The sequence below is a fragment of the Macaca nemestrina genome, chromosome 20 (assembly GCF_043159975.1).
Source record: "Macaca nemestrina isolate mMacNem1 chromosome 20, mMacNem.hap1, whole genome shotgun sequence".
NCBI classification, from domain to species: Eukaryota; Metazoa; Chordata; class Mammalia; order Primates; family Cercopithecidae; genus Macaca; species Macaca nemestrina.
The window spans coordinates 13,983,135-14,006,215 of NC_092144.1; the positions used below are offsets into that span (position 1 = coordinate 13,983,135).

The following is a 23,081-nucleotide window of genomic DNA, read 5'->3' on the forward strand; positions in this document are numbered from 1 at the left end:
TCCCCATTTGCTAACTTTGGGCTTTGTAAATATTTGTTACTGATGTTGTTACCTGGGTAGGCTCCGGGGATCAGCCTGCACTCACCTCTTTCTTGCCTTGGGTTGTCTTTGAGGAGTTCGTGTCTGCAAAAGACATCATGATGGAGTTACTATTGGAACTGAGAGTGACCAGGCAGAGGGGTGGGCAGGTAGGGTAAGTAATGGGGTAGGCAACTTTGCACCTAGAAGGTGAAAGCCTGAACTCATAGTCTTTATCTGTTGTTTATTTTTTAAAAAATTTAAAAATTTTTAATTTAAAAATATTTATTTTTATTTTTATTTTTATTTTGAGACAGAGTCTCACTCTGTTGCCCAGGCTGGAGTGCAATGGTGCAACCTTGGTTCACTGCAACCTTCACCTCCTGGGTTCAAGTGATGCTTATGCCTCAGCCTCCTGAGTAGCTGGGATTACAGGCATGCACCTGCAGGCCCGGCTAATTTTTGTATTTTTAGTAGAGAGGGGGTTTCACCATGTTGGCCAGGCTGGTCTCAAACTCCTGACCTCGTGATCCGCCTGCCTCAGCCTCCCAAAGGGCTGGGATTACAGGCATGAGCCATTGCACCCGGCTTTGTTTTTTTTTTTTAGACAGGGTCTCATTCTGCTCATTCTGTTGCCCAGGGTGGAGTGCGGTGGCACAATCTTGGCTCATTGCAATCTCAGCCTCCTGGACTCAAGCAATCCTCTGCTTCAGCCCCCCGAGTAGCTGGGATTATAGGCATGTACCACCACACTCGGCTAATTTTTTTTTTTTTCATATTTTTTGTAGAGATGGGGTTTTGCCATGTTGGCCAGTCTGGTCTCAAATTCCTGACCTCAGGCGATCCATCCACCTTGGCCTCCCAAAATGTGAGGATTACAGGCATGAGCCACCGCGCCTGGCCTCCAAATTATTTTATTCCAGCTTGACTGGAAATTAGAACTGAAATAGCCAAGAAAACAGAAAATTAGAAGCCGCCTGTGTTTAAAGTCAGCCTGGATGGGAATGATAACTGAAACAGAAGCATCAACGTCTGGTCATCAGCTGTTAATGAAGACTTTTGTGTTGGTTCCTGTGCTTAGTGAGGGCATCTCTACTTTAGAAATTCGAGGAAGGGTGCACCTGTAGACCCAGCTGCTTGGGAGGCTGAGGCAGGAGGATCACATGAGCCCAGGCGTTTGAGACCAGCCTGGCCAACATGGCAAAACCCTGTCTCTACCAAAAATAAAAAATTAGCTGGGCATGGTGGTGGGTGCCTGTAATCCCAGCTACTTGGGAGGCTGAGGCAGGAGAATCGCTTGAACCTAGGAGGCAAAGGTTGCAGTGAGCCGAAGTCCACCACTGCACTCCAGCCTGGTAGACAGAACGAGACTCTCTCTGAAAAAAAAAAAGAACAGGGAAAGGCTAGCAAATGTTTACATATGTTTTATCATCATGCTGAGGTTAAATCTGTACTTATTCTACGTCTTGGTTTTCAGCTCAGTCTATTTGCTTGAAAGCACAAACAGCTTTGTTTTAATACTGAACATTTTATTTTAAGAGTTCAAGAACTTTGACTTACAAGCCTGAGTCTAGAATATGTTTGTTATAGGAAGCCGTATTCATTGTAGAGAATTGCCCTTTTGAACCAAAGCTACACACTTTATCACTGGGCGGGGATGTGGGTTGCTTAGAGCTGCCAGCCTTGGTAATAACGAGCCCCAAATGGGCTCAGTCTTTGTAAAAGGATGGTGCAGAACTCTTAACATTAGGAAAACAACCAAAGGCATTTTTCTTTTTTATAAAATAAGACAAATTTAAGAGATTAACATCAGAACCCAGGTAGAATCACTGTCTGCCTCTACACTGTCAATAGAGGTGCACATTGCTTAGTAAAAGACAGATTTACGGCTGGGCGCTGTGGCTTATGCCTATAATCCCAGCACTTTGAGAGGCCAAGGCAGGAGGATTGCTTGAGACCAGGAGTTTGAGGCCAGCCTGGGTGACTTAGTGAGAATCCCATCTCTACAAAAAACGAAGAAATTAACCAGGTATGGTGGCTCACATCTATAATCTCAGCTACTCAGGAGGCTGACGTGGGAGGATTGAGCCTAGAAGTTCAAGGCTGTAGTGAGCTTTGATGGTGCCACTGCACTTCAGCCTGGGTGACAGAGTGAGACCCCATCTCTGAAGAATTTTTAAAAAGTCTCTCTTATTATCCCAACAGTAGCCAATACCTCATGGGTGGTCTACCAAGTCTCATCTCTTTTTCCCATATAGACTTTGCCCATCCGTGTTTTCCATGGGAGTGGTCATATTTATATGACACAGCATCTCTCCCTGGACACCGATCCACGGGTGCACATGAGGCTCAAACTGGGCCAACGTGTTCATTCCCGAGGAATTTGCAGTGGGGTCTCAGAGAGAGAGTCAACTGATCTATCTTTGGTTGGTTGGGGGAAAACAAAAACAAAAACAAAACAAAACAAAAACAAAAACAAAACAAAACAAAAACATGGTAAGATCTGGAGCGGTTGGTGGTCATATTCCCCCCCCCCTTTTTTTTTTTTGAGACAGAGTTTCGCTCTGTTACCCAGCGTGGGGTGCAGTGGTGCGATCTTGTCTCACTACCACCTCCGCTTCCTGGGATCAAGCGATTCTTGTGCCTCAGCCTCCCCAGTAGCTGGGATTACAGGCACCCACCACCACACCCAGCTAATTTTTGTATTTTTAGTAGAAATCGGGTTTCGCTATGTTGGCCAGGCTGGTCTTGAACTCCCGGTCTTGAGTGTTCTTTTTTGTAAAATAAGACAAATTTAAGAGATTAACATCAGAACCCAGGTAGAATCACTGTCTGCTTCTACACTGTCAATAGAGGTGCGCATTGCTTAGTAAAAGACAGATTTACGGCTGGGCGCTGTAGCTTATGCCTATAATCCCAGCACTTTGGGAGGCCAAGGCAGGAGGATTGCTTGAGACCAGGCCTTGGCCTCCCAAAGTACTGGGATTACAGGCGTGAGCCAACCCTCCCGGCCGATGGACATATTTTCTGTCCTGTGGTCTAGGAAGCAGAGAAAGCCAGCCTGCAGTGAAAGAGAAGAAAGGAGTAGACCCAAAGACGATCAGAGACAGGGAATAGGAGATGCACACTAGGGGTGTCGAGTCCCAGTTTTAGTTAATTCCAGAAGCCCAGCTGCATTCCTGTCCTTGCAGGGCATGGCCATGCATCCTTTTCATAAACGCTTCTTTTCTGCCTGTTAGCCTGAGTGAGTTTCTCTTCCTTGCAATTCCAAGAATGTGGTCTCAATCACCACCTTATCACTTCCTCCATCTCCAAACTACAGTTCCCCTTCTCACCCCATTATTTCCCTCAACTTGAACTTCCTTCTTTCCTTCTAGTTCCCTGCAGAACATAAAAACCATATCGTGGCCCCACAACAAGTACATATTTTCTGATGTAAGAGTCAATAAAAAATGAGGAAGGACTCCTGTCTGTAAGAAGTCCCAGCACTTTGGGAGGTTGAGGCCGGTGGATCAAAAAAATTAGCTCGGAGTTGTGGTGCACGTCTATCATCTCAGCTACTCGGGAGACTGACACAGGAGAATCGCTTGAGCCCAGGAGGCGGAGGTTTCAGCCACTGCACTCCAGCCTGGGCTACAGAGCGAGACTCTGTCTCAAAACAAAACAAAACAAAACAAGCAAACGAGAAAATAGAGGAAGGAAGGAGGACACAAACGTTCTTACCCTGACAGGTGTTCTCACTGGAATTACTGAATCGTTCTTCCCCAGACTGGAGTCTATATCCTGGGACACAGCGACAGTAGAAACTTCCTTCGACATTGTGACATGCGGCGTTTGATCCACAATATACACTATAGGGTGGTCCACATTCATTAATATCTGGAACACGAAGAAGGAATTGTGTCATTCATTCAGCAAAGATTTATTGAGCATCTACTATGTGTCAGGAGTTGCGCTCTTTACCCCAGGGTCTGTCCTGGCTTTCCGAGACAAATCAGTTTAGGTAATGGTTATCTTGGTTTTTTGCCGTCTTCATTGACTTTGGTAGGGTTCTTCAAGAAGCAGACGTTGAGATGAGGATGTAAGTACAAGTACTTTATTTGGGAGGGGATCCCAGGAAACACTGGGAGGGAAGTCGTGAAATGAAACAAGAAACTCTCTTTTCTTTCTGAGACACAGTCTCGCTCTGTCATCCAGGCTGGAGTGCAATGGCAGGATCTCGGCTCTCTGCAACCTCTGCCTCCTGAGTTCAAGCAATTCTCCTGTCTCAGCCTCCCAAATAACTGGGATTACAGGCAAGCACCACCATGCCCGGCTGATTTTTGTATTTTTAGCAGAGACAGCGTTTCACTATGTTGGCCAGGCTGGTCTCAAACTCCTGACCTCAGGTGATCCATCTGCCTTGGCCTCCCAAAGTGCTGGGATTACAGGCGTGAGCCACCGTGCCTGGCTGAAACAAGGAACGATCTCAAATGAACAGCCAAGTTTCCAAAACAGCCCCCGTTTTGCCTCCCTTTTGCTCCTGTCTCTGGATGACTGGCAAATTACCCCTGGACAGGTGCAGGGGTCACACCTGTAATCCCAGCACTTTGGGAGGCCAAGGCGGGAGGATTGCTTGAGCTCAGGAGTTTGAGACTAGCCTGGACAACATGGTGATAAACCATCTCTACAAAAAATTAAAAAAAAATTAGCTGGGCGTGGTGGCACGCCTGTAGTCACAGCTACTTGAGCGGCTTGATTCCAGGAGTTGGAGGCTGCAGTGAGTGGCTTATTTATTTTGATCAGAGAGTCTCGATCTGTCGCCTAGGCTGGAGTGCAGTGGTGCAATCTCGGCTCACTGCAACCTCTGCCTCCCAGATTCAGGCTATTCTCATGCCTCAGCCTCTTGAGTAGCTGAGATTATAGGCGCCCACCACCATGCCCGGCTAAGTTTTGTATTTTTAGTAGAGATGGGGTTTTGCCATTTTGGCCAGGCTGGTCTCGAACTCCTGACCTCAAGTGATCCGCCCGCCTCGGCCTCCCCAAGTGCTGGGATTACAGGCTTGAACCACTGTTTCCAGCCTGTGGTGAGCTTTGATCATGCCACATTAGTCCAGCCTGGGCAACAGAGCAAGACCCTGTCTCTAAAAATAATAATACAATAATAATAATAATAATAATAAAATACTTTACCGTTACATGTCTCCAAGGGGAATGTGAATAGTTTCTGCCCAGATCCAGAAATATATCCACTGTTGCAGGTGCAGTGACTGTTATTGACACAGGAAGCATTTGGGGGGCAGTTACAGGAAGCTGCAGGGAGAAGAGAGGCAGGTTAAATGGACTGGGGTCACAAACTCTCCTGTTATAATTAGGCCCTGCCTCTGGATCACCTGAGGTAAGGAGTTCAAGACAAGCCTGGTCAACATGCTAAAACCCCATCTCTACTAAAAATACAAAAAATAGCCAGGTGTGGTGGCTCATGCCTATAATCTTAGCTACTCAGGAGGCTGAGGCAGGAGAATTGCTTGAACTCGTGAGGTGGAGGTTGCAGTGAGCTGAGATTGCACCACCGCAGGAGAATTGCTCGAACTCGTGAGGTGGAGGTTGCAGTGAGCTGAGATTGCACCACCGCACTCCAGCCTGGGTGACAGAGGGAGACTCCATTTCAAAACATATATATTTGTTACATAGGTATACGTGTGCCATGTTGGTTTGCTGTACCCATCAACTCGATATTTACATTAGGTATTTCTCCTAATGCTATCCCTCCCCCAGTCCCCCACTCCCCTGACATATTATATACGTAAATAATAATAATAATAATGAGGCCTCGCCTCTGGGCAGGGCCTTTCAGGGCTGAGGAAACCTGTGTCTTTTCCTCTTGTGAGATCTAAGCACATTAAAAAATTAGAGTGTCCAGGCACGGTGGCTCACTCCACCTGGTGAGAATTTTCACATGGTGAAACCCCATCTCTACTGAAAAATACAAAATTAGCCAAGTGTGGTGGCAGGTGCCTGTCATCCCAGCACTTTGGGAGGCTGAGGCTGGTGGATCACCTGAGGTCAGGAGTTCAAGACCAGCCTGGCCAACATGGTGAAACCCCGTCTCTACTAAAAATACAAAATTAGCCGAGTGTAGTGGCTCATGCCTGTAATCCCAGCTACTCAGGAGGTTGAGGCAGGAGAATTGCTTGAACCCGGGAGGCAGAGGTTTCAGAGAGCCAAGGTCACACCATTGCAATCTCACTGTGGTGAGAAGCATGGTGAGTGGCATGGTGAGCATACCTATTAACATCTGTAATTCCAATGCTTTAGGAGGCCAAGGTAGGAGGATTCCTTGAGGTTGGAGTTGGAGAGCAGCCTGGGTAACATAGCAAGACGCTATTGCTATAAAAAATAGTTTAAAAATTAGCCAGGCATGGTGGTATGTGCCTGTAGCCCCAGCTACTCTGGAGGCTGAAGTGGGAGGATTGCTTGAGCCCAGGAGTTTGAGGCTGCAATGAGTCGTGGTCATGTCATTGCACTGTAACCTGGGTGACAGAGTGAGGCTCTGTCTCTAAAACAAACAAAAAAATTTGAATTTCTAGGGTACCATGGGAGATAGATTCTGATCATGGTATATGTTAAGGTATTTTTTCTTTAAGCTTCATGATCATGAAAATGATAAATTCACAGAATTGAAAAAAAAAAATCCAACAATAAGTCTCTTATTACCCCAGATTCTGAGCTGTCTACTGCCTATTGTATACTTTTCAGAAAAATTCCAATCCATAAACACACATATGTGCATCCTTTTTCTTTACATTATAGGAACATAATACACATACCGCTCTGTTCTTTGGTTTTCATGTAAAATTTTGCCTGAGATTTTTTTCCACAGCTTCACGTGTGGAGAAACCTCATTATTTTAAAAGGCATTGCAGTGTTCATCCTGGGGATGGACAGTGCCAAATATGCAACTGAAGCAGGGGTGTAATTGACCATGCACGCAAGTCTTAATGCATTTTGGATTTTGTTTTATTTTACTTTATTTTTTAAGAGATAGGGTCTCGCTCTATTGCCTGGGCTGGCGTGCAGTGGCATGATCATAGCCCACTGCATCCTCAATCTCCTGGGCTGAAGTGATCCTCCTGCCTCAGCCTTCTGAGTGGCTCAGATTACAGGCATGTGCCAAAATGCCCAGCTAATTAAAAAATTTTTTTTGTAGAGATGGGGGTCTTGCTGTGTTGCCCAGGCTGCTCTCTTAACTCCTTGGGCTCAAGTGATCTACCTGCCTTGACCTCCCAAAGCACTGGGATTACAGGTGTGAGCCACCATGCCTAGTCTTTGGAATTTTATTTTTGGGTAAAAATAAAATTATATGTTATATAATTTGTATGTTATAATATAATATATAACAATATATAATTGTATATTATAATATATAAGTTATATATTTATACACATATATACACATACACACACACATACATATATATATATATAGTGTTTTCTTTATCCACTTGTTGATTGATGGGCATTTGAGCTGGTTCCATAGTTTTGCAATTGTGAATTGTGCTGCTGTAAACATGCTTGTGCAAGTATGTTTTTGTATGATGGTTCTTTTCCTCTGGGTAGATACCCAGTCGTGGGATTGCTGGATCAAATGGTAGAGCTACTTTTAGTTCTTTAAGGAATCTCCACAGTGTTTTCCAAGGTGGTTGTACTAGTTTTAATTCCCACCATCGGCGTAAAGTGTTCCCTTTTCACTACATCCAAGCCAACATCTATTATTTATTTATTTATTTTTGGGACAGAGTCTCGCTCTGTCGCCCAGGCTGGAGTGCAGTGGCTTGATCTTGGCTCACTGCAAGCTCCGCCTCTCGGGTTCACGCCATTCTCCTCCCTCAGCCTCCCGACTAGCTGGGACTACAGGCGCCCGCCACCACGCCAGGCTAATTTTTTTGTGTGTATTTTTAGTAGAGATGGGGTTTCACCGTGTTAGCCAGGATGGTCTCGATCTCCTGACCTCGTGATCTGCCTGCCTCGGCCTCCGCTGGGATTACAGGCGTGAGCCACTGCGCCCGGCCAATATCTATTAGTTTTTTGATTATGGCCATTCTTGCAGGAGTAAGGTGGTATTGCATTGTGGTTTTGATTCGCATTTCCCACATAATTAGTCATGTTGAGAATTTTTTCATGTTTCTAGGCCATTTTTTTTTTTTTTTTTTAAAGACAGAGTCTTGCCCTGTCGCCCAGGCTGGAGTGCAAAGGTGTACTTTTGCACTCCACTGTAGCCTCCACCACCCAGGTTCAAGCGATTCTCCTGTCTCAGCCTCCCGAGTAGCTGGGGTTACAGATGCACCCCACCACACCTGGCTAATTTTTGTGTTTTTGGTAGAGACGGGGTTTCACCATGTTGGCCAGGGTGGTTTCAAACTCCCGACTTCAAGTGACCCACCTGCCTCAGCCTCTCAGAGTGCTGGGATTACAGGCGTGAGCCACTGTGCCTGGCCTGTTGGCCATTTGTATATAGAAGAGGTGGTATTGTACTCAGTGGAGCAAAATAGTCATCCACTAAGTATGCACAATTCTCCTAGGGGCACAGGGAGAGGCGGTACCCTCTGCCACTCGTTTCTTTCCTATCCCTTCCCTTCCTGCCTAGGTTCTGCTTAGTCAAAGTCAGCTCTAAAAATCTACCCTTAATCTTTTCTAGGACTTAATACCTTACCATACTGAGTATGCTGGTTTACTCAGTATGGGGAGTGGGAGGCTGGGGGAGGGATAGCATTAGGAGATATACCTAATGTAAATGTCAAGTTGATGGATGCAGCACACCAACATGGCACATGTATGCCTACGTAACAAATCTGCACGTTGTGCACATGTACCCTAGAACTTAAAGTATCATAAAAAAAAAAAAAAAGAAAAAAAGGAAATTTACCATCTTAGCCATTACTAAGTGTACAGTTCAGTGGAATTTAATACATTCATAATGTTGTGGAACCATCTCCATAACTGTTTTCATCTTGTAAAACTGAAACTCTATACCCACTGAACATTCACTCCAGGCTGGGCTTGGTGGCTCATGCCTGTAATCCCAGCAATTTGGGAGGTCGAGGTGGGCAGGCGATTTGAGGCCAGGAGTTGGAGACCAGCCTGGGTGTCATGGTGAAACCCAGTCTCGACAAAAAATGCAAAAATCAGCCCAGCATGGCGTGTGTCTCTAGTCCCAGCTACTCGGGAGGCTGAGGCACAAGATTCACTTGAACCCGGGAGGCAGAGGTTGCAGTGAGCCGAGATAGCACTACTGCACTCCAGCCTGGGTGGCACAGTGAGACTCTGTCTCAAAAAAAGAAGAAGGCCGGGCGTGGCGGCTCAAGCCTGTAATCCCAGCACTTTGGGAGGCCAAGATGGGCGGATCACGAGGTCAGGAGATCGAGACCGTCCTGGCTAACACGGTGAAACCCCGTCTCTACTAAAAAATAACAGAAAAAGTAGCCAGGCGAGGTGGCGGGTGCCTGTAGTCCCAGCTACTCGGGAGGCTGAGGCAGGAGAATGGCGTGAACCCGAGAGGTGGAGCTTGCAGCGAGCTGAGATCCGGCCACTGCACTCCAGCCTGGGCGACAGAGCGAGACTCGTCTCAAAAAAAAAAAAAAATTAAAAAATTAAAAAAAAAGGAAGAAGAAGAAAAAAAGAGACTCTCAGGCTCCACCCTACACCTGAGTCCTTCCCAGATTCTTAACCCGCAGAAACCAAGAGTGATAACCAGACAAACTTCTTTTTTTTTTTTTTTTCTTAGATTCAAGAGGTACATGTGAATCCAGAGAGAGAGTCCCAGGGGAGTAACGTTAAACAGAAATGACCTTATTTCATTATTTGTTGACTTGTTTATAATCAGAATGATAATAATTACCGTTCCTTTGTCTCTTCCCACTAGAATGTCTGCTTCATGAGACCTTGTGTGTTTTATTTTCTGTTCTATCTCCACGTTGTACCCATTGTGGTTAGCAAAAACAGACAGATTAAAAATCAAACAAGAAGATAAATAAAAGGCTATATCAATTAAGCAAACAAGTAATGAAACACAGGAGCAAGCCTTCCCAAATACTGCTCTCAGAACAGGCACTTTTCTCAAGCCCATTGGAGAAAAGTAGATCCAGGTCCAGCTCTGGGTCCACACCTTCCCTGTCCTGGCTCTGAGCACTCACCTTTGATTTTCGGAATCACAGCTCCAAAGAAGCTCAGCAGAAAGCAGAGGCCTGGAATAGATGGGAAACAGAAGGGAGAGACACGAAACAATTGAGGAATGATTTCAAGAAATGCCCCAAGGGCTGTGTGTCAGTTATCTATCACTGTAACAAATCACAAAAATGTAATGACTTAAAAAACATTTTTGTTGAGTATGGAGATCTCTCAAAGAACTAAAAATAGGACCGCTGTTGGACCCAGCAATCCCACTACTGGGTATCTACCCAAAGGAAAAGAAATCATTATATCAAAAAGACACCTGCACTCATATGTTTACAGTAGCATTATTCACAATAGGCAAGTCATGGAGCCAACCTAAGTGTCCACCAACAGTTGACTCGATAAGGAAAATATGCCATATATGCACCATGGAATACTATGCAGCCATAAGAAAGAATGAAATCATGCCCTCAGCAGCAACACTGATGGAGCTGGAGGTCATTATCCTAAGTGAACTAACTCAGAAGCAGAAAATCAAATATTGTATGTTCTCACTTATATGTGGGAGCTAAACAACAGGCAGACCTGGACGTGAAGATGGAGACAATAGACTCTGGGGATTTCATAATAGCCATGACTTGGCTATTGTGAATAGTGCTGCCATAAACATATGAGTGCAGGTGTCTTTTTGATATAACGATTACTTTTTTTTTTTTTTGGAGACAGAGTCTTTTTCTGTCACTCAGGCTGGAGTGCAGTGGCGCAATCTTGGCTCACCGCAACCTCTGCCTCCCAGGTTCAATCGATTCTCCTGCCTTAGCCTACCAAGTAGCTTGGATTACAGGTGCTCGCTACCACTCCCGGCTAATTTTTCTATTTTTAGTAGAGAGGGGGGTTTCAACATGTTGGCCAGGCTCGTGTTGAACTCCTGACTTCAAGTGATCCACCTTGCCTCAGCCTCCCAAAGTGCTGAGATTACAGGCATGAGCCACTGTGCCTAGCCCAGTGATTATTATTATTATTTTTTTGGGTAGATACTCAGTAGTGGGATTTCTGGGTCCAACAGTAGTTCTATTTTTAGTTCTTTCAGAGATCTCCATACTCAACAAAAATGTTGTTTTAAGCCACTAAAAAAGGGGAGGATGTGGGGTGGTGAGAGTTGAAAAATTACCTATTGGGTACAATGTTTAATATTTGGGTGATGGGTACATCAGAAACCCAGTCTCCACCATTATGCACGTAATATCCATGTAACATTCAAGCACATGTACCTCTTGAATCTAAGAAAAAAATGTTTGTTTTGTTATCACTCTTGGTTTCTGTGGGTCAAGAATCTGGGAAGGGCTCAGCTGGGTGGTTCTAGCTTGATGGTCTCATATGATTGTAGTCAATTAGTGGATGGGGCTGCAACAGCTGAGAACTAGCTGGGCATTGTTGTCCCTTCACCTGTTGTCTCAGGGAGATGGGCTGCTTTGGGCTTCCTTCCAACATGGAGACCTGAAGCAGGCTGCTTTAATGGCACATCTAAGCTCTAAGCATGAGTGTCCCAGCCAGTGAGGCTGTATCTCCTCTTGACACTCATCCCTGAAAGTCACCCAGCTCTGCTTTCATCATATTCCCTTGGTTACAAGCAAGTTACAAGCTCATTCATATTCAAGTGGAGAAGAATCAAGTTCTTCCTCCTTATGAGAGACCAGCAAGATTCTAGAAACACATTTTGGATGGGGGATATTATTTCCGCCTTTTTGGAAAATAGTCTGCTCAGGCTGGCTCTGTTGTGTCTGGTAAAGAGCCCTTTGCTCTTCCCCATGCCTTTCCAACATCAGGAGGTGTCATCAGTCATGTTCCTGCTTCTGCAAAGACCTAAAGATGCTGGACAGATGGACTGCTTTTTTTCTCTTCCTTTCCCAATCTTCCATCCCTCTGATCACTTGTTCTCACTGTACCTTCTTTTCATTCTCTTATGGCTTCCGTGGGTCAGGAATCTGTGAAGGGCTCAGTTGGGTGGTCCTGGAATGCTTATTTACAGAATTATTTGCCATTTGTAAGAATGGTATTAAAAATATTTAACAACTGGTATGGTGCAGGAATTGACCAATAGAATAAACCCAGGAGACCCTCTCTGATGCATCAGGCATTAGCCTTTCAGCTGCTCAGTTGGGGTCCCCAAGCAAGGTCTGGACTGGCAGGAGTGTCCCAGGAACTGGTTCTGGGTAATGATTATTTACAAATGGTGTGGAACTTTTTCAGTATAAACAACCATCATAGCCTTCTGGTGTGCACTACTTGAAATTGAGCTCTGGTGACTCATAACCTTATTTGCAACATTGGTTATCCCCTAAGAAGGTGGATCCTGATAACAAAAGGGTCTTTGTCTGCCAAATAGGGTAATGGGTATAGATGAGAGTGAACTATTTTGGTGGAGCTGCGATAAAGTTTGATTTCTGTGCATGATAAAGGACCGGGGTTGGAAGGATCAAGAGAAGAGCTGAGGCTGAGAGTCTAGAGTAGGTGGAGAAGGGACACTGTGGCTACCCAGAGGAGGCTCAGCAGGGAGGAGATGTGGAAGCTGATGGCTAAGAAGCGAGACTTGAAGCAGGTGGGACTTTTTCTGAATAAAATGTAATGTAGCATCCCTCTATCTTGCCTATGAATGAGATAGTAAAATCTACCTTGCTCACTGATTTTTCCCCATGTTTAAAGTTATGATACAATACACATAACATGAAATTTACCATCTTAACCATTTTTAAGTGTACAGTTTAGTGGAATTCAGTATATTCATAATGTTTTGCAACCATCTCCATAACTCTTTTCATTTTTTTTTTGAAATGGAGTCTCACCCTGTTGCTCAGGCTGGAATGCAACGGTGTGATCTTGGCTCACTGCGACCTCCACCTCCTGGGTTCAAGCAATTCTCCTGCCTCAGCCTCCTGAGTAGCTGGGATTGTAGGCACGTGCCTCCATGCCCAGCTAATTTTTGTATTTTTAGTAGAGATGGGGTTTCACTATGTTGGCCTGGCTGGTTTTGAACTCCTGACCTCATGATCTGCTCGCCTCGGCCTGCCAAAGTGCTGGGATTACAGGTGTGAGCCACTGCACCTGGCCAACTCTTTTCATTTTTTAAAACTAGAACTCTATACCGCTGAGTATATCTTACTCTCTCCTGTCCTGTGAGTTTCCCACTAAAAGGTTTGCTGCCAGACATATTGGATCTCCTTTACATGTTATTTGTTTCTTTTTTTCATGCTGCTTTTAGGGTCCTCTCTTTGTCCTTGACCTTTGAGAGTTTAATTATTATATGCCTTGGAGTCTTCTTGTTTTAATTGAATCTCCTTGGTGATCTTGGACCTATATGGATCCTATATGGATATTAATTTATTTCTCTAGATTTGCAAACTTCCCTGCCATTATTTCTTTGAATAAACCTTCTGTCGACAAAAAGAGTCAAACTCTGCAAAATATTTGAAGAGATTTGTTCTGAGCCAAGTATGAGTGACTAATGGTCCATGACACTGCCCTCAAGAGATCTTGAGAACATGTGCCTAAGGTGGTCAGGGTACAGCTTAATTTTATACACTTTAGGGAGGCATGAGACATCAATCAAATACATGTAAGATATACATTGGTTCTGTCCAGAAAGGTGGGACAACTGGAAGTGGGGCTTCCAGGTCATAGACAGATTGAAAGATTTTCTGATTGGTAATTGTTGAAAGAGTTGTTATTGTCTAAAGACTTAGGAATGTGGCTGGGTGCGGTGGCTCATGCCTGTAATCCCAGCGGTGGCTCATGCCTGTAATCCCAGCACTTTGGGAGGCTGAGGCAGGCAGCCTGAGGTCGGGAGTTCGAAACCAGTCTGACCACCATGGAGAAACCCTGTCTCTACTAAAAATACAAAATTAGCCGGGCGTGGTGGCACATGCCTGTAATCCCAGCTTCTTGGGAAGCTGAGGCAGGAAAATGGCTTGAACCTGGGAGGTGGAGGTTGTGGTGAGCTGAGATTGTGCCATTGCACACCAGCCTGGGCAACAAGAGTGAAACTCCAACTCAAAAAAAAAAAAAAAAAGACTTAGGAATGTTTGGGTTAAGATAAAGGAGTCGTGGAGACCAAGGTTTTATCACACAGACTGTAAATGTTTCTTTTCTTTTTTTTTCTTTTTTTTTTTTGAGACAGAGTCTCACTCTGTCACCCAGGCTAGAGTGCAGTGGCACGATCTTGGCTCACTGCAAACTCTGCCTCCCGGGTTCACGCCATTCTCTGGCCTCAGCCTCTTGAGTAGCTGGGACTACAGGTGCCCACCACCAAGCCCAGCTTATTTTTTGTAATTTTAGTAGAGACAGGGTTTCACCATGTTAGCCCGGATGGTCTCGATCTCCTGACAGCCTCCGAAAGTGCTGGGATTACAGGCATGAGCCACCACACCTGGCTGATTGTAAATGTTTCTTATCAGACTTAAAGAGTTTGTTGGAATTCTCAGTAATTCCAAAAGGGAGGAGTGTATAAAGAGGTATGTTCCACTCCCTCCCATTTCCCATCATGAGCTAGTTTTTCAGCTTAGCTTTAGAATGCCCTTGTTGAGAGGAAGGGTCCATTCAGATGGTCAGGGGGCTTAGAATTCTATTTTTGGTTTACACTTCTACCCCTATCTATTTCTTCACTCCCTCTTTTAGGTCAATTACTCTTAGATTTACCATTTTGAGGCTGTTCTCTGTATCTCATAAGCATTTAAACATTTTTTTCTTTTTTTTCCTCTCTGACTGTATTTTTGAGTAGCCTGACTTTGAGCCAACAGAATTTCTTCTGCTTGATCAATTCTTCTGTTGAGACAGTTGATGCATTTTTTAGTTTGTCAATTGCGTTTTTCAGCTCCAGGATTTCTGTTTGACTTAAACACTCACTCCTCATTGCTCATTAATGTCTTGGAGAGAAAATTTCCTTTGTGGGGGAATTGTGCAAAGGGCTCAACCCTATTTCCATAATGCCTAAGAGAAAATAGCTCTTACTGCATACTATGCACTTTACACACATACGCTCATTCAGTTTTGCAACGACTTTAGCAGGAAAGTGCTATTAGCATCATCTCCGGTTTTCAGATTAAGAAATGGAGACACGGGGAGGGTGAGTAGCTTGCTCCATTCCCTGGGGCTAGTCAGTGGCAGAGCTGAGGTTAAACATGGGTTCTGGGTTCTAGCTGATAACCCATTACACCACATAGCCTCTCCTTCAGAAATCCCACAGGGGACTACACGCACGGAAGTGCTGTTCAGATTGTAAATACTAGGTTGGCATGTTTATTGTGACAGTGACTTGTCCTTTTTCTCCCGGCAGATGCCACTCACCAGATCTGACTGGAGCCTCAAAGTCCAGTACAGAGTGATATGTGACTTGGTCATTTAGGGCAGTGCAGACCAATGGCAGGATTTTGGAGAAGAGGCCCTGGGGGCTAACTGTGTGACTCTTCAAGATTGGCAATGGGAGCAATCTAAATCTTTCTGGATCCCTCTCTTGAGTTTCCAATTGCTGCTGTCACAAATTACCATGAATGTAGTGGCTTAAAGCAACACTGATTTATTCTCTTGCAGGTCTGGAGGTCAGAAGTCTTAAATCAGCCTCTATAGGCTAAAATCAACAATGTTAGCAGGGCTGGTTTCTTTTGAAAGCTCTAGGGGAGAATCTGTCTCCTTGCCTTTTCCAGCTTCTAGAAGCTGCCTGCAATTCTTGGCTCATAAACCCTTCCCCCTTCTTTAAATCCAGCAGCACGGCATCTTCTTGTCTTCCTGATCTTCCACCTTCCTCTTAAGAGGACCTTTGTGATTATTATATTAGGCCCCCTGGAAAATTCAGGGTACTACCCCCATATTAAGATTCTTAGCTTAATCAACATTTGCAAAGTTTCTTTTACCATGTAAGGTAACATATTAACAGGTTCCAGGGATTAGGATGTGGATGTCTTTGGGGGGACTGTTATTTTTCTTCCCATAATTCTCACTCTTCCCCTAAGAAGACGCCAGGTCCGGTTTGTTATCAGTTACTTATGCAATTGCATTCATAGAACATTTTGAATATTCTCAGCTGGGCTTAACATCAGGCTGATGTTTCCTTTAAAGTCCCCTTCCTCCTACATTTTTTATTTGTATTTTTATTTTTTTGAGGCAGGTTCTCTTTCTGTTGCCCCGGTTGGAGTGGTGCAATCATAGCTCACTATAGCCTTGCACTCCTGGGCTACATGCATGAGATACCACTCGTGGCTAATTAAAAGTTTTTTTTTTTTTTGGTAGAGATTAGTCTTAGTTTGGTAGAGATTAGTCTTTAGTCTAACCAGCAAATTACTCACTAATTTGGGCATGTGTCTTAAGTTAGGGTTTCTGAAGAGTCATTGGTGTGTCAGAATCCCAGAGTTCTAAGAAACTTTAGAAATCATCCACTGACTCATTTTGCAGATAAGGAAACGGGCCCCCTGGGGTTAAGTGGCTGGCACACTAGTTGGGGAAATTTGGGTAAGTTGTTTAACCTCACTAAGTTTCCTGATGTGAAATAGGGTGGCAGTATGACCTACTTTGTGGGGTTTTGGAGATGACCCAAATGAGGGACTGTATGGAGCACAATGTCAGGCAGAAAGTCCTACACTGACGCTGGCTGCCTCTGTCACCATTTGATTTCCTCCTTTCCCATTTGGATGCTTTTTCTTTCTTTCTTGTTGCCTAATTGCTCTGGCTTGCTGCCTATATTATCATTTGAGCTCTGTTGCTCAGGCTGGAGTGCAGTGATGCAATCACAGTTCACTGTAACCTTGAACTCTTGAGCTCAAGCAATCCTCCCACCTCAGCCTCCAGGGTAGCTGGGACTATAGGTGTGTGCCACCAGGCCTGGCTAATTTTTTTTTTTTTTTTTTTTTTTTTTTTTAGTATTTCGTGGAGACAGAGTCTTGCTATGTTGCTCAGATTGGTCTCGAACTCCTGGCTCCAGCAATCTTCCTGCCTTGGCCTGCCAAAGCTCTGGGATTATAGGTATGAGCCACCATGCCCAACCCTAGAATCTTAATTCTTGACCCAATGCTCATGTCTTCACCCTTGCCTGTACCATCTAGTGATACGGGCTAAAAGTTCCTGGATGACGGAAATTCACTGATAATCCACCTCGGAAGTGTCGAGGACTCTGTCTCCGGTTGCAACAAGGCAGGCTTCATTCACGTTTGATTCCACATATACTGAAACACCTCTTATATATAAGATGCTATGCTAGGGGTTACAAAGGTGAGGGAGACATGGCATTAGGATTTAAATGTAGCTTGTATTATTTTGATCAAATTTATGGCCTGTCAACTGCCTCTGCAGCAGAATAGCTGTGAGGCTTTGAGCAATTCACACAACTTCTCTATGATGCAATGTATTATCTGTAATGTGGAGATGCTGTGTGACAATGTAAAGCAATTTAAGCCTAATGTCAGGCTAAAGTAGCTGCTTAATAAATATAAGCTTTGATTGATATTGGGACTGTCCATATTGTTAATTCATCTGGAGCTGGAAAGATGGATGGGATTTCATCTGTACAGAGATGGTGGTTGAAGCCATGGAATTAGGAGATTCCTATAGGGAGAGGGAGTGGAAAAACAGAAGACTCCCCAGGAAGGATCCTGTGGGAGGAGCATTATAGCAAAGATCCAGAGACAGATGGTTTGGGTTCAAATCCCAGTTATTTACTAGCTGTGTGATGTTGGACAAATAACATAACCTCTCTGTGTCCCGGTTTTCTCAGCTGTAAGATGAGGATACCCCATGAGCGTACTGATGATGCAACAGATTAGTACATGTAAGGTGCATAGTGAGTTTTCAAAAATGTTGATTATTATTATTTTGTTTGTATAAATTTATGGGATACAAGTGTAATTTTGTTGCATGCATTGATTGCACAGTGGTGACTTTTAGAGTATCCACCATCCAAATGATGCACATCATACCCATTGGGTAACTTCTCATTTTCCACTCTCCTTCTACTCCCTCTGCCTTCCCAGTCTTCATCGTCTAATCATTCTACTCTCTCTGTCCATGTGTCCACGTTATTTAGCTTCCACTGATAAACGAGAACATGAGGCATTTGTCTTTTGGTGTCTGAGTTATTTCACTTAATATAATGACCTCTAAAATTAATAATAAAATTATCATTTATTTTCTTGTCACAGGAAAATGATAAAGGAGGGAGAAGAAAGAATAGCAAGAGAAAAAGGAAAAAAGTCAGGGCAGGGCTAGGTTGCAGAAGTTATCAAGAAGGAGAGGACATCAGTTAGAAAACAAAACTCGCCAAGAGGAAGATGAACAACCTATTAGAGGCTGGGTGCGGTGGCTCATGCCTGTAATCCTAGCAGGCCGAGGCAGGCGGATCACCTGAGGTCAGGAGTTTGAAACCAGCCAGGGCAACATGGTGAAACCCCGTCTCTACTAAAAATACAAAAATTAGCCAGGTGTGGTGATGTGTGCCTGGAATCCCAGCTACTCAGGAGGCTGAGGCAGGAGAATCACTTGAACCCGGGAGGCAGAGGTTGCAGTGAGCCAAGATCGTGTCACTGTGCTCCAGCCTGGGTGACAGCAAGATTCCATCTCAAAAAACAAAACAAAACAAACAAACAAAACAAACAAAAAACCAAGCTACCAGATTGGGTAAGGAACATTTTAGGGATATTTGAGAGCATACTTTGAATAGGGTAGTCAGGAAGAAAACTATACTCCAAAGGGAAAAGGTGAGAATGTTCAGAGCAGAAGAAAGAGGAGGAGAAAATAACCAATTGTTGAACAAAGTGGCCCCTGACTGGGGGATAGGTTAAGTCTCAGTCATTGCTACAGTCACACATACCTGGAAGAAGGGATGACCCCTGCATTCCTGTGGTACAGGTATCCCACGCCAGCCAGCCCTGGAAGCTCCCTGCTGTGCCGTAAGCCAACCACTTTTCCTTGCTGAAGAAATCTCATGAGGATTGATGTATGTATCTCAGGTCAGCTGACTCATGAAATTACTATCAGGAAAGCGAACTGCTTCCCCTCTTTCGCCATCAGACTCATGGTTCTGCTTTTCGTTTATTTGCTGTACCTTCTCTGCTTAGCTGTTGTTGATCACCTTTAGGATGATTGAGTTGGTAAACCCTAACAAAGAAATGCCCTGTAAGTTACATCACATTGCCTGAGGATGAGGAAGTGCCTTTGGGACCAAAATAAATCTTAAATAACCCTGTGGTTTTGAGCTGGGTAAACCAGATTTTAGGGCATCCGTGTTGGTATCTGAAGTTTCCAGAGGAGTCATTTTCACATATCTTTCTCTTCCCCCAGTAGATGATACTTACTGGTTATGATTGCTGAGCCAGAAGAAGTTAAGAGTCCCAAAGTCTCATAGAAGGTAATACATTATTTGGTTATTTGGACCAACCCTAACCAGTCACAGGATTTGGGAGAAAAGGTCTCTAAATCTATCCTTCCTCCAACAAATATTTATTTATTTATTTGGGTCTTGCTCTATTACCCAGGCTGGAGTGCTGTGACACAATCATAGCTCACTACAACCTCAAACTCCTGGGCTCCAGCGATCCTCCCACCTCAGTCCTCTGAATTGTTAGGACTACAGGTGCATGCCACCATGCCTGGCTAATTTTTTTTTTTAGTTTTATGATTTTTTTTTGAAGAGAGACAGGGTCTCACTTTGTAGCCCAGGCTTGTCTTGAACTCCTGGGCTTAAGCAATCTTGCCTCAGCCTCCCAGTGTTGGGATTACAGGTGTGAGCCACGGCACCTGGCCTCCCCTGCTGCAAACTCTTCTAAAGTTCTCCATTAGACTTAAAACACCAGACTTCCTACTAAAGCAGTGTCATTGTCTCGGGTTCATCCTCTCATGTCAAGGAAATTAAGGATGTGGATGCACAAGAAATGAATTTAAGGCCGAGCACAGTGGCTCACCCCTGTAATCCCAGCATTTTGAGAGGCTGAGATGGGTGGATCACCTGAGGTCAGGAGTTCGAGACCATCCTGGCCAACATGGTGAAACCCTGTCTGTACTAAAAATACAAAAATTAGCTGGGCATGGTGGTGTATGCCTGTAATCCCAGCTATTCAGAAGGCTGAGGCAAGAGAATTGTTTGAACCTGGGAGGCAGAGGTTGCAGTGAACGAAGATTGCGCCACTGCATTCCAGCCTGGGTGACAGAGTGAGACTTCATCTAAAAAAAAAAACAAAAACAAAAACAGTGAGTTTAAGAGCAGAAGTTTAATAGGCAAGAGAAGAGAAAAAAGAGAAAAGCTCTATCCTGCAGAGAGAGAGGGGCTCCCAAGCGGGTCTTCCGGTCTCGTGGTGAGATACATGGGGTTTTACAGCCGAGCTTGCGGAGGAGCTGTCTGATTGACATAGGGCCCGAGAGATTGGTCGGACTGGCTGTGCTGTTTGCATAGCACACAAAGAAGCTGGCCGCCCCATCCTCATCTTTTATTATGCAGATGGAGTCTCTGCCTGGCTGGCACCATGTTGCCTGCTTTTATACTGCACACATGGTGATAAAGAAAAGGGAAGAGGGAACCTCCATGTTGTACCTGCCTGGCCTCCAAGGAGCCTTTTCCTATTGGCACAGCTGCTGCATTGACCTTCGCAAACTTCCAGCTTGCTTATTTATGTTTGTAGCTCAATTCTACAGACCGCTGTTTGTTGTGGTGGTGATGATGATGATGATGGTGATAATAACAGTCGCGGTGGTGATGGTGACAGTGGTAATCATGGTCGTGGTGGTAGTCATGGTGGAGGTATAGGTGGTGGTGGTGACGATGATGGAAGAGATGATGATGATGGTGATGATGGTTGCGATGATGGTGAAGGTGATGAAAGTGATGGCGATGGTAGTAGCGATGGTGGCGGTTACATTATGGTGATATTTTCAGAGATGGTGATGATGGTGATTGAAGGTGACAATTGCAGTGAAGGTGATTGTTGTGGTGATGGTGATGGTGATGAAGGCTGTGACAGCAGTGGTGATTGATGATGGGAGTGAAAATAGCAAAGGTGGTGGTTATATTGGTCGGGGAGGTAAAGATGAAAAGAAATAATTTGGGGGCTGCTTTTTTTTTTTTTTTTAACAGGGAAGCCTTACTGAGGACTCTCTTACTTTCACCAGTTGCCTAAATAATGTCTTTTTAGCTCCTGTATCACTACTATGGCCTGTCAGCCCCTCCATGGTTTTTCCTCATCCACATCTTCAGCCTGATTTACTATGACTGTCCCTTGTGCTTCTTGTACATGGGACACAGAGGTCTCTTCATTTCTTGAACACATCAAGTTTTTTCCCACCCCAGGACCTTTGCATGTGCTGTTGATGCTTTCTAGAATGCTTTCCACCTTAATATTCACATTTGTCTCCTCTAGAGTCCCCCAGATTTTGACTTTTTCTCTGTCCCAACTTAGAAATCCAGAGTGCCTTGACTGCTCTGTGACATCGCCGGCTGTATGTTTTACCCTGCAGGCTCAAACCAAGCTGAGATCTTGAACATCTCCAAGGCACTGGTAAAGCTGTTTAGGTTGTTTATCAAAACACTGCAAGAAGGCTGGGCATGGTGGCTCATGCCTGTAATCCCAGCACTTTGGGAGGTTGAAGTGGGTAGATCACCTGAGGTCAGGAGTTTGAGACCAGCCTGGCCAACATGGCGAAACCCTGTCTCTACTAAAAATACAAAAATTAGGCGGGCGTGATGGCATGTGAAGTTGCAGTGAGCTGAGATCGTGCCATTGCACTCCAGCCTGGGCAAAAAGAGTGAAGCTCCATCTCAAAACAAAAACAAAAGAAACAAAAATGAACAAACAAGCAAACAAACAAAAAAACCACGGCAAGGAAGTAGCCCTGGTGGCAACTGAAGACACGGTCATGGATTAAATCATTTAGGGAGAGATTATAGAGTGGAAAAAGAACCCTGAGTAACTCATTTAAAAACTCAGGGAATGTCAATTTGTGCAAAGGCAATAGAAAAGAAATAAAAATAAAATAAAGGAATGGAGGTGTAGCTATTAGAGGAGACAGGACAAGAATGGCCAGAGAGATGGGAGGTGAGGGTGGGAAATGAATGGAGTATGGTATTATGGAGGTAAAGGAAAGAGATCACACTGAATTAAGACTGAAAAATATCCACAGGACAGAGCTGCAAGGAGGTTGTTTGTATTCTTTTTTTTGAGAGGGAGTCTGGCTCTGTCACCCAGGCTGGAGTGCAGTGGTGCGATCTCAGCTCACTGCAAGCTCCGCCTCCCGGGTTCACATCATTCTCCTGCCTCAGCCTCCCGAGTAGCTGGGACTACAGGTGCCTGCCCCCATGCCGTGCTAATTTTGTTTGTTTGTTTGTTTGTTTATTTAGTACAGACGGGGTTTCACCGTGTTAGCCAGGATGGTCTCGATCTCCTGACCTCATGATCCGCCTGCCTCGGCCTCCCAAAGTGCTGGGATTACAGGTGTGAGCCACCACGTCTGGCCTGGTTGTTTGTATTCTTAGCAAGAACAATTACAGTAGTGAAGATGCTGGTGGTGGCGATGATGATGATGTTGACGATAGTGGTTGTGGTAGTGGTTGCTATGTATAAAGTTTCGGTGCCACAAAAGAAATGGCACTCAAATATAAAATTTTCCTTTTAATTCTCAGCAAGGCAAGTTACTTCTACATAGAAGGGTGCGCCCTTACAGATGGAACAATGGCGAGCGGACATTTGGCCCAGGGAGGGGAAGGGGTTCTTATCTCTGACACACGTGGCCCCTGCTGCTGTGTTGTTCCCCTGTTGGCTAAGATTAGACCGCACAGGCTAAACTAATTCCGATTGGCTAATTTAAAGAGAATGACGGGGTGAGAGGTTTGGCGGGAGTCAGGGCAGAGCAGGTAGCAGGTAATCGGAATGAGTTAGGGTGGAGCA

At 44.7% G+C, this 23,081-nt stretch overlaps 1 protein-coding gene across 2 annotated transcripts in view; it reads right to left on the minus strand.

The window, feature by feature from the left end:
• Positions 1–19,217, minus strand: part of LOC105486857 (adhesion G protein-coupled receptor E3) — a 61,223-nt gene extending 42,006 nt beyond the window's left edge. The window contains exons 1-5 of one of the 2 annotated variants that reach the window (XM_071087562.1): positions 19,019–19,217; positions 10,191–10,241; positions 5,191–5,310; positions 3,742–3,897; positions 86–123 (exon numbers count right to left, since the gene is read on the minus strand). In XM_071087562.1, the coding sequence (XP_070943663.1) occupies positions 86–123; positions 3,742–3,897; positions 5,191–5,310; positions 10,191–10,241; positions 19,019–19,043 (390 nt within the window). In that variant the 5' untranslated portion in view covers positions 19,044–19,217. The remainder of the gene's footprint in view (positions 1–85; positions 124–3,741; positions 3,898–5,190; positions 5,311–10,190; positions 10,242–19,018) is intronic. The other variant, XM_071087563.1, reaches the window with a different exon arrangement.
• Positions 19,218–23,081: the final 3,864 nt, after the last annotated feature.